This window comes from Anastrepha obliqua, chromosome 5 (genome assembly GCF_027943255.1).
Source record: "Anastrepha obliqua isolate idAnaObli1 chromosome 5, idAnaObli1_1.0, whole genome shotgun sequence".
In the NCBI taxonomy this organism is placed as follows: domain Eukaryota; kingdom Metazoa; phylum Arthropoda; class Insecta; order Diptera; family Tephritidae; genus Anastrepha; species Anastrepha obliqua.
In genome coordinates this window covers 19,541,024-19,553,368 of record NC_072896.1, presented here as the reverse complement: position 1 = coordinate 19,553,368, position 12,345 = coordinate 19,541,024, and the positions used below count along the sequence as shown (strand labels likewise).

Here is a 12,345-nt window from a genome sequence, read left to right as displayed (position 1 = left end):
ATTTTTGTTTTTTTTTGTTTTGTGCTTCACTAAGCTAAAGCTAAATTTTGTGAAACACACAGCGAATGACGTAGAATCCAAAGTTCCCCTGAAAAATTAGTTTTTTTTATCATACCTAACGAGCAAACCTGGTATCTATCATTCTTGGCTGCAATTGGATATAATTTCGGGGCGTTCCGCTAACGTAGAACCGACTGTCGTGAGAATGAATTTTATTCTATTTTTGTGTTTATGACTGCAACCGTACAAGCTAAAACTTAGTTTAAAAAATTCGGTTGAGTTAAATTGGCACTGAAAAATTGACTCTAAACCGATTTTCAATTTTCCATTGCAGTTTTACGAACGAAATTTTTATTTTTAAATTTCTTTTTAATGCCCATCACTCTTTTCTCCTTCAATGCGTTTCACGTTCAATTGTTTGCTTTGTGTGCTCTCGTTTGTGAGTTTCATTGACTCTCTCACACATTTCTCCTCTCTTTTACTTTCACGTAATTTGTTTTCGCTTACTAATACAATATTTGTTGTTTTGCTTTTGATTATTTCCGCATGAAGAAGATGTTTTTCTTAACCAAAATTAGAAATTAGGGGAAAAAAGTACATTAATTTTTTTTGTTTCTATTTCTGAATTATGAGACTACAATCAAGGTTGTGTTGTTCTGGTCATTCCTGTTGTTTGTGTGTTGCTTGTGGGTGTTTTTGTTTTCTACCGAGTACCGAGTAACGAGTTTTTTGAGTTTAAATTACAGCATTGCTCTTATATTTCTTATAGTTATAATAGTTAAAGTTAGTTACAGCTTTTTTTTTTGGTTTGTTGGTTTGTTATGTCAACGTCCTGTATGCTGAAAGTTCGTTTCCATCTGTATTTGTTGTTGTTGTTCTATTTGATTATATTTTTGTTGCGCTATTTGCCGTTGAATGCCTAAACTTGCGTATCCATGAGACTGGTGTAGGTTTCCTCAGCGAATTTCGGTGTTATGAAGTCGTCGTAGTAGTTGATGAAGATCTCCTTGTATTCGTCCGGTATATATTCGAGTGCTTGTAACATTTGCATCAGTTCCTTATCGCTACATTTGTAATTGCTAAGTGCCATTATGTCCCAAAAATAGGACATGTGTTGTATATATTCTATGCTAAAGACACTGTATTGTGCAGCTACAATATTGAGAGCATTGCGCATAATCGAGCCAAGCTTATTGAACTCCCAATCGTCGAGTGGGTTTTGTCCTTCTGCGGCGTACATTATTTTGTGGAAGCGTCGAGGTTAGGTTGGATGGTGGAAAATGAGTTCGAATGAACGGTAAGCGTAAGAGATGTGTGAGTGAGGGAGTTTGGAAGTAAAACAAAAAGAAAAAAATGAGAGGAGACAAAATTTGGCAGTAATAGAAGTTAGGAAATAGTGAAGGAAAAAAGTTGATCAGTAATAAAATTTTTTGTGCGCGCAGTTTTAAAAATCGTAAATATGAAATAGAGAAAGAAATAGAAAATACGTAGTTAATATTAGTAAAGCTCTGAAAATATACACACAAGTATATACAAATAATTTTGAATATTATATATTTATGGTAAAGTATGTTGAATTAGATTAAAAATGAAAATCTACAAATTTTGTGTGCTTGCTTTTTATACTTTAATCTTAGTTTCTCTAAAAACTCATTTTTCGGTAAAGTTAGTAATAAAGGGGTTTCCAATAAGTACGGGGTTTTAAAACTTTAATTTTAGTTACACTTAAAACTCATTTTTCGGTTAAGTTAGTAATAAAGGGGTTTCCAATAAGTACGGGTCGATGTTGACAGCCTGTGGCGGCCAAGTTGTTTTGTCGATATCTATCCAATTTTTCGTGAACTATTCATTTATTCGCCTTATAAGATTAAATGGATAAAATTCAAATTATCTTTTAAGGGGTTATATGGTATACAGTTAGAATTTTCAAAAAATCGATTTTTCTTTAATTTTTTTTCTTAATCTACATATATTTAAGAATACACACAGACAATTTAATATCAATCCGGTCAATATTTTCGAGGTGACACGCAAATTTGAAAAGGCGTTTCAGAGTGCTTGAAAGTGCTCTTCAAAGTTTAAACGCGTTTTTCTCAGAATGGTGTTTTCAAAGTCGGTGACCAACATTACTCGAAAACGGCTAAACCAATTAGTCTCAAATTTTAACTCGAGCCTCTTAAATAAGTATTATAGATTTTTTCATAATTAACCGAAGAACTTCTCTCACCGATAATTTTTTTTGTTTTTTATAAACAATTTAAGGCTGAAATTTTGGTCAAAAATCGATTTTTTATTTGGAAAAACCGCCATTTTGTCAAACAAATTTATTTTGCTTATTTCTTCGATTAATTACTATATTTAACATTATTTTAATGAAATCTGTTTCGTATTTTAATTTCAGAGGGTCCAGTTCAGAGATATAGTGGTCACCGCAAAACATATTTTTTGAGAGGAGCTCCTAGAGATCAGCTGTAACTCCTTTCCAAATAAATTTTTTTACAATACTAAGTCTTAAAATACAGTTAAAAGATAACATAATATTTTTAGATCAATAAATTTAACCCTTTCTGGAGGAGTGTCGGCATATAGCCGCCCAAGCCGTTTTACCGTTCCGGACGCGTGTCTGCATGTAGCCGCCCAAATTAGTTCGTAGCTGCGAGGCTCGTGACGTCTGTAGTACTTAGTGACAATATACGCATAGGTATAGTGAAAGAGTGCCATGAAAAAGCTCCTTATAAAAAATATCTGCCGTTTGGAGTCGGCTTGAAACTGTAGGTCCCTCCATTTGTGGAACAACATCAAAACGCACACCACAAATAGGAGGAGGAGCTTAGCCAAACACCCACCAATTATAGATTTACGTTTTCATTCAAAGACATTAGGAGCCATTACCGATGAAGTCTTATCTTCCTTATAATGCAAACTTACGATGTGAGACGATGGTAGAGTCAGAACGAATTTCAGTTCTTCGATTCAGTCTCTCAGTGTCACTGCCAGAGGAACCAGCAGATTTTTTATATATGTATTTTTTATTTTATCCTACGCACGATAGCTAAGCGATTTAGAGATGATACGTTAGATAGTGACAGTTCTGACGAATATTATTTTGAGTCTTCAAACTTCCAAACTTTCAATTTTTAACCCAAATTTGTGGAACCCTTCTGGGTATGCAGTTTGGGCTATAGGCCAAAATTTTTCTCAAAATTTCGGCAAAACTTTCAAATTCTGACCAGAATTTGTAGAGAATTTTCAGAATTACAGTTTTATAGCTCATTAAATATTAGTTTGCGGTGCTATCCTTTTTTTTGCAAATAAAAAAATTGAATATGGAAGAAAAAATTGTTAAATATTTAAATCTGCACTTCTGGTTAAAAAGTTTAAAGTTCTCATGGGGTTTTGAAAAATTTTGTATAAAGTCATGCATCTTAGAGGGTGCTTAAAAATAAGCAATCACCCTATCGGCAGGTGTTATAATTTTTGTAAATGGCATCGGTACGTCAATCATATTTGACACTTATGAACTAGACAAGCATTGGAGCTATCCTACGTAAGAACCTGGAATAATTGTGTATATTTTTTTACCAATAATCGGTCGGTGGTGTTGGCCCAGCGCGGCCAAACGTGTCGCGCCAACTGGGCAAACTTTTCGGCGCTTGGCTGCTCGGCTCGAACATACTGCCATCGTACTTGTCCTTGGAGAGATTGAACGCCACCGGACTGGTCGTTCGATGCCGATGTCGCTGAGAACGAAGAAATATTAACCAGTCGGCCACGCAATTGGGTATCACCAGACGGATCCTCCAATGGATTTTAGTGAAAGACTTACATATGTTTCCACACAAAGTGCAAACCCTCTTCAATCACAACAACAAAGACGATGACTTTGTGTCGAAAGCGTCCAGGCGCACTTTTGCTTAAGCGCTTACGTCACTAAACAAAAGCAAAAAATCCAGAAGAATTTTATTAAATTTTAAAATCGGTACGTCCTTATTGGAAAACCCTGTATTATTCTAAGATTGTGTAATCGTGTAATTTTATCTAACCAAAATTTTTTAATAAATTTATATTAAGGCCTATTACTCAGTGGATCAGCCATTTTGGGGCCTCATTCAAAAAAAAAACAACTCTAAAATTGTTTTATAGTGTTACCATATGTTTTGTTTTTACTATATTTTTATATTGTTCTTTGAAATGAAATAAATGATGCGCTTTTGTCTTCTGAATATAGGTTGGCTTCTAGGTATGAAAGGGAATTAAATGTTTTTGTTATTAATAAGTTTTGAAGTCATGCACAAGGAAATGAGTTTCTAGGGGACGTGATCATTTTTCTTCTCTACCTATTATTGGGTAACCTAAAAAGTTCGGTGAGTGTCGATATACGAGATATAGAGATTAATATCTTGTATAATATATGGCATACACAACCCATCTGGCAACATCAACTTGATTTGTTAAGAATAAATTTTATAAATTGAGATGGGTAGGTGAAATGGTTGGAATACCAGTCTGGCACTCCCCAAGTAGCACTAAAGCGCTGTTTTGATACCATTATGAGACCTCCAATAGGCAAATATCTACAGTCAGCCAGAGCTTTTGATGTAATGGAGAAGATTGATGGGATTAAGGTTGGCTCACTGCCTCAGGCTGTCGATGAAAAGAGCACCCAGTAACCTTAATCGTCTAGCTGTCAAACCCGGAATGCCGCCTCAAATTTCGTGGAGATTATTATCCGAAAAAAGAGGCGTGAAATGGAAACTTATGCCGAAGAGCATTGAGCATAGGTTTCTCAAAACAGGCGACGCTGGACGCAGGGTGAGTAAGTAAGTGTTCTTCTTAGGGCGTCGTCTTGGCGCTCTACATCGCAGCAATACGGAAGCAGTCCCGGGGTGGAGGTAAAAATTCAAGAGAAGGGAAGGGATATTTTTAGTGGAATCACACACGCAGTAACGACGATTACTATATGGTGCGAAGGTATTTTTAACCCAACTTCACCGCCAAAAAAAAAAAAAAACCGGGAATTTTCAGAGAAAATGCTTAACAGTCTCCTGTCTGAAATGTGGGTTAAATGGTAAACCTAGCTTTTTCCCGTTTGTGCCGATCATCCAATGACCGGTAACTATAGCTACAAATTTGGAAATTGAATGGCTCCCTAGACTTTCTCGAGTCCTGCGCCCATTGCAGTGCGGCCAAAGTGTTTTCGAAATAGCATATGAAGAAATGGAGCTCCAGGTTTTCTGCACTGTCCTGAGTAATAAGTTGCGCAATTTTTCTTTATCAACAGTCAAGGGGATGCCGATGACAGGGCAGGAGATCTTTCAGACTAATTTAGTCCCCTTCCTGGCAAGCTCATCAGCAATTTCATTTCCCTCTAAGTTCCTATATCCTGGAACGCAGATCAGAAAAATGTTACCAGCAGACCCAAGAGATTTAAGCTCCTCCTCACAGGAGTTGAACAGTTTAGATCTGCACTATGGCGTCGTCAGTGCCTTGATCGCGGCCTGACTGTCGAAAAAAACGTTAATATCCCCCCGCTCCCACGCTCCTTAAACACTAGGCATGCATGCAAATCGCAAAGACTTCTGCCTGAAAACACTAGCAGTATTCGGAAATTTTAAGGAAAGAGATAAATTGGCTGATTCAGAGAAAACCCCTGCTCCGACTCCTGATTCCATATTGGAGCCGTCAGTGATGACAGAGCTTCCAGCTGCGGTGCTGATTTTCTTCTCGTTGCAATCCTTGGAGAGATTGCTCTGGCACAACCTTCAAACTCCAGTTTGCGGATCGAGAGATCTGTTCGAAGTTCAGAGAAATACCGTGTTAACTGCCTAGAAATGCTACCATGTCCCAATCTCCTTTAACCTGATAGCACTTTGTGCAGCGATGGAAATAACGTAAAAGTGGATGGGAGTGCATTTCTAACATGAAAAAACTACCCCCCTTTTGCCGTTCGGAGTTGGCTTAAAAGTTTAGGTAGAAATGAGAAGAGGAGCTCGACCAAACACCTGAAAGAGGTGTAAGCGCCATTTGCATACAAGGTTGTCCATATTCGACGGACCTATCTGGTAACCCATCAGAGACGTCAGATCGCTTAATGACATACCGCGTTGGAAGCGCCAGTCTAAGCAGATTTTTACCATGGAACAGTACACGCCACGCGAGCGCTCCCAAATTGTTAAAATTTACATTCAACAAAAGAAGTCAATTGTGAAAACTGAACGTGCGTATAAAAAATTAAATAATGTGAAAAGTGCACCTTCTAAGAACACCATTAAACGTTTGTACGAAAGGTTTTCGACTGCTGATGCTCTTTCTAATCCAAAGAGGCCAAATCAAAACCGACCAAGGCGTCGCCAAGGACATCCCAAAATCGCCGTTCTCAGCAGTTGGGCATTGCTCGGACCACTTTACAACGAATTATCCGCATTGATTTGCATTTATTCCAGTATAAGATTCAATTGACGCAAAGATTGTTGCCTGCGGACAAGCCTCGTCGATTAGAATGGGCCCAATAATTAAAAAAAAACCCATGGGTCCGTCGAATATGGGCAACCCAGTATATATGTAGGTATATTGTACATAATGTCTGCAATGTATACAGCGAGAGATATAGCGCCTGTCTAAAAGGGAAACTAGTGTTTATATTTATTTCACTGTTAATATCTGAAAGTGTCGCAATTATCTTCACAGGTTACGTTTTTGCTCGGGATACTGAAAATTCTTAATTTAATCTACAAGGTGAAGTCCAAAATAAAAAAAGACTGAGCTAAAATAGAAACGACAGTAGCTTTGTTCTGATAACTTCGAGCTTATTTGTTCAAAATAGTCCCTTCTGGCCTCGATACACCGTTTTATGGGACCTAAAAGCTTTTCGAAAGAGTGTTTAAGCTCATTGACCGGAATATTCTTTGGATGGCCTCTACGGACGCAAAACGTTTTCCTTTCATGGCCAAATACAATTTTCCGAATAGGTAGAAGTCACAGGCAACCATATCAGGCGATTACGGTGAGTGATTGATGGTTAAAATATGATTTCTGGTCAAAAACTCTGTCACAAGAGTGGATCGATGAGATGCTGTATTATCATGCAATAAGCGCCAGCTTCCTCCTTCGCGGTATTCAAGGCGAATTCGATGCAACAAACGTTTCAAAACGCCAAAATAGAAAATTGCTTTGACGGTTTGGCCCATTGGCACGAACTTCTTGTGGACAATTCCCTTGGAATCGTAAAAACAAATGAGCATCGAGTTGAGTTTTGACTTCTCCTAACGCGATTTTTTGGGTGGTGGCTCGTCTGAGTCCTTCCATTCAGCACTTCGACGCTTAGTTTCAAGTTCATGTTTGAAACACCACGTATCGTCACCAGTTACAATGTTGTAAAGGAAGTTCTCTTCTTTTCTCACCTTTTTAATGAGGTCTTTCGAATGTTGAATTCTGAGCAATTTTTGGTCCTCAGTTAACTTGTGCGGAATGAAACGTGCACAGATCTTCCGTAAACCCAAATGGTCAGTTAAAATGCGATACATCGATGTTTTGGAGATATTTAACTCCGATTCGATGAATTTAAACTATGATTTTGGTTCATTTTTGATAAATTTATGAACAATTTCGATGGAGTTTTCAGTGATTACTGGTTTTGGGCGTGGACTCTGGCACGAGATAGACAATCATCGTCATACATTTTTTTCATCAATTCAAAAGTTTCTGTAAACGTTTTACCGATTTTAAAACAAAATTTGATATTAGCTCTTTGTTCGAAACTCATTTTTGTGCCGCTGACTCAAACATACTGACACTTTAGACGCAATAACTTCGCTTCCACTGAACCGAATGCTACCAAACTTTCTCTGGAAGTCAGTTAGGGATGTAACTTCCAATACACTAACGCCACTCTTGTTTATTTTGGACTTCACCTTGTATTTGGGTTCGAATCTATTTCGTGTAAATCACGTGCGGCCTCGATTTTTAACGAACTTTTTACGCTACCCAATTTTGCATATTTTACATTCGCCTTCTAATACTTTGCCTTCAAATTAACATAACCTCAATTACGGAATATTTATGTAGCTATAATTACTGACGTTACTCCGCCAAAAATTCGTCAATCAATGAGGGTATATTACAAATACAACGACTAGCTAAGAAATATCAATGAATATTTGCATTTTTGCATATAAAACATTTCTAATTTATTTTCAGAATAAATGTCTGTTGGTGCTGTACAAATTTAGCGCATAATTTTTTTCAGCGACTTCAAAAGTTTTTACGCGCTTGTGCCCACTCAGGTTTCTAATTACAGTTTTTCGCTAATTTACTAGCTATGTATACTTTTGTACCTACTATTTTATATGTATGTATGTGTAATGCGGGAAAAGTATACTAAAAACTTAAATACATACGATTAGCTTTTGTCTAAATATATTAGTCACAATAAATACTTAAAAAAATATTTCTAAATTCGCATGTATGATTTGTATGACTATTTACTAGTTGACTAAAAAAATATGATTAGTTGATTGATTGATTGATTAGCTTTATTGTAATTGTAATTGTAATTGTTATTGTTATTATTGTAGTATTGTATGTACAACGTACCTCGATGCATCAATAAACATTGCTCGACTAATTGACGCGCCAGAGCGACTTTGCATTCGTGCAATTCAACGAGTTGCGTTTCGGCTCGCTCAACGGCCGCATACAACTTGCAACGCACCTCAATCGAATCACAGTCGCTCAATGCAGCGTTGAATGTCCAAAACCATTCCAGTTTTTGGGTTTCGTCACAAACGTTGCACACCAATAGATCGGTGCCCTCGTTGTCGGGGTGTTTGTAATATGGACTGCGCCACCAGCGTAAATTGCGTGTGTGTTTGAAATCGCTGGCGGGTGGTGTGAATATTTGCATACATTTAGGATTATCACAGCGATAGCGATGAAATTTATGCTGCAAAATTTGTTCTTTCGTAATTCCATAACATTTCACATATGCATGTATGCATGTATGTATGTATGTATGTATATGTGCAAATTAAGAAAAATTTTAACTTCAGTGCGTGTTTTAGAAAGAAAATTTTTTTGTGATTTTTTTTCTCCATGTGTGTAGTGCAGTGGCAGCCAGCGAGTGATAGGACAAAGCAACGATAAGCGGAGAGGCACAACAATACTGAAAGTGACAATTGCGTGTTTCTGTGTTTTTTGCTTCGACAAAAAAGACAAAAAAAAAAACCAAAAAAAAGGAAGAAAAATGGTGCAAACAACAAAAAATATTCAACTTTGTAAATATGTATTGAGCAAAAAAATTTTTCATGAAACATATTCTGTGCGTCAGCAGCGTATACGGGCGAGTGGCAGTGATTGACATTCAATTTTCGGAACACAACAAAATATCGGACATCCATTTGACACTGACAAGGACAAAAAAATGTGTGGCTGAAACTCAAGAAATGTGTTAAAAAAAAATAAAAAAAATATGATCCTTAATACTGATAAGAAAACATAAAAAAAAGGACAAAAAATGTGTGGCTGAAGTTCAAGAAAAGTGTTAAAAATTAAAAAAAAAATTGTTATCCTTAATACTGATAAGAAAACACAAAAAAAATTGTATGTCTTAGCCAGAGACTGCACGAGAGAAGGGCTGTCTTACTCTCCTTGCAAGGAAACGCGTAAGAATTCAGTGGCGTAACCAGCTCATGCATGCTGCGAATGGGTTTTTTTTATTTTAAAGGGTACAGATACCTGTAAAATTACGAAAAAAATTGTTTTTTGTTTTTTCATAAAATGTTAATATAATCCTTTAAGAATATGTCAAAAAATTTGTAGAGTGTAAATTTAAGTATTTCTTATATTATAGATCGTCAACCGTGACGACTCTATTCTTTGCGTTCGAGCGCTGGGAGAGGAATTTTCATGTATTAAAACTTTAGACGCGTTTTTCTCAAAACTATATTTTTCGAATTGGCGTACACGATAACTCGAAAAGTTATTGACCGATCTCCATGAAATGTTGCACACATCTTTTTTTATGATATTACTTTCTATGTGAATTTAAAATTTTGAAAATTTTTCGAAAAAATAATTTTTTCGATGCAAAAATATGATAGTAAGAAAATTCGCCCCAAAATAAATTTTTTCCATTTTTTTTAATTCATACAGAAATTATGACATTAATAAATAAAAAAAATTTTGGTTTTTTGTATTCAGTTCACTGACTCCGATGCTATGATGCCCGCCAATTGAGACCCCTCTGCGACCTTCCTGGAAGAATTAAGTGTACATCCGCCATTTTAAATGATTAAAATGAAAAAAAAAATTATATTACTTTAATGTATAAATAAACTGTATGCCAATTTTGAAAAAAATATATTGATTTCTTTATTTTAAATAATTTTAATGAAAATCCGGAAAAATATGGCCGTTTACAGGTATTTGTCCCCGTAAGGGGGGAACCTGGTTTATGAGGTCTAAAAATTGCATCTCTTAGCGATTTTTTTTTTTTTAAGGAAAAAATTAATTTAGCACTGCAAAGTTTTTTCTATCTTTTAATGAACATTTAAAAAGTATAAAAAAATTTTGTACTGGTTAAAATAAGTTGAAAAAAATGTTTAACATAGAAATTAGTAGAGCGCTGCAACGCTGGAGTTTCCAACTGGCGTACAAGGTACAGCTCGTAATTATTATCTAAAGCAAAAAATTCAAATGGATTTCTAATTATCATGATTTTTTATTCTAGATGAACTAAGAAAACTGAGAGAAATTCCAAAATTTCAACTTTTTGGAGGTTTTAAAGAAAAAAAAATGCCTTTCTATTAAAAAAAACTTCACTTCAACTTGGTATAAAAATCTTGAAAAATTTGTTTTTATCTATTTTGTTAGTTCAAATAGAAGAGAATTTAATACTGAAGGGAAGAAGCTATGATTCATTTCAAAAGGTTCATTAGTTTTTTTTTATTCATGTACGCCAATTCAAAGAAATCATAAAAATGAAAAGTCGAAAAAAGAAGATAAAGTTTGTACTATAGCTGTCCGGTCACAGCGTAACTACCTAACGCTCACCTACCTTTGGCTTTGTATCTACGGAAATATTGAGAATTAGGCTCTGTAACTTTGTATGAATATTCTGAAATATATTAGGAATCGCTTAAAACGAAAAAAAAAAAATTGTTTGCTTTGACCTTATAAACCAGGCTCCCCCCTTAAAAGGCCTTCCAAAAGTGGAGCCTAGATGCCAGTAGTGAATAATTCCTTGACGGCGACTTATTTTTTTGCCATCTTTGACATTTTTCATGCATACAGAAGCACAATTTTATCCATGGATAACTTGCCTGATAGAGAATTATTGAAACTTATCATGAGAATAGTTGATCTGTAAGAACAACTTGTCGTAAAATTCGTAATTTTTTTAGTAGAAAAAATCACCCGAATGAGTCGACAATTCAAAGCTTGGTGAATAAATTTCTAGAAACTGTTTCTCTCGAGGATATAAAAAGGGACTGGCAGACCAAAAACTGGACGTTCTGTTAAGAATATTACTGCTGTAGCGCAAAGTGTTGCTGAATAGCTTTCATTCGACATTTCATTCGACATTTCGACGTTCTCAACGATGTTCTCGCTTTCATGAATCGAATGTTTGGCGAATTTTACTGGGTTGGGGAATAAGTTCATACCATTTTTATCTTTTATTTTACTTTACAACGATTTCTTTGCTTTTCGGCCAAGAGTAAGTATTCATTCGATGGAACTCTCTCTGCTCTACAAAACTATGTTAATTATATTTTTGAGTTATTTAATTTTTTATTAGTCTTGTTAGTCTGTCTAAGCAACCCGGGACATTTGCGACGTGTATGAAGATGGTGTCATAGGCGAGCCTACAGCACGGAAATGGTTTGCAAAGTTCAAAAAGGGCGAATGGCGACTTTGACATCGTTGACACGTCTCGCAGCGGAAGACCTTCGGAATTCGATGAGGAACGTATCATATCACTTTTGGAGGAGAACGATCGCTAAACCAGTAGTGAATTGTCGGAAAAAATGAGCTGCGATCATACAACGATTCTCAATCACCTTCATTCAATTCGATATACCGATATTTTACATTGGGAGCCTGTGTGCCTCACGAATTCAACGAAAAAAAATAAGGAAAGTCGGCTTCAAATTGCTGCTCAGCAAAGAGGCGAGATGAGATGATATGATGGAGCAACACGCGATCATAAACAGCGATCATATTGTTTTATTAATAATTGTCACGGGAGATGAGAAATGGTGTCTATACATCAATATGAAGCAAAGAACAGAGTGGGTGGCTCCAGGAGATACGACAAAGTCGAGAGTCAAGCCGGATTTTCATCCAAAG

General features: G+C 36.0%; 1 protein-coding gene across 2 annotated transcripts in view; it reads right to left on the bottom strand.

The window, feature by feature from the left end:
* Positions 1-734: 734 nt before the first annotated feature.
* The window catches only part of LOC129249081 (uncharacterized), a 57,738-nt gene continuing 46,127 nt past the window's right edge, over positions 735-12,345 (bottom strand). Inside the window, exons 5-6 of one of the 2 annotated variants that reach the window (XM_054888705.1) lie at positions 8,593-8,941; positions 735-1,227 (exon numbers count right to left, since the gene is read on the bottom strand). In XM_054888705.1, the coding sequence (XP_054744680.1) occupies positions 920-1,227; positions 8,593-8,941 (657 nt within the window). In that variant the 3' untranslated portion in view covers positions 735-919. The remainder of the gene's footprint in view (positions 1,228-8,592; positions 8,942-12,345) is intronic. The other variant, XM_054888706.1, reaches the window with a different exon arrangement.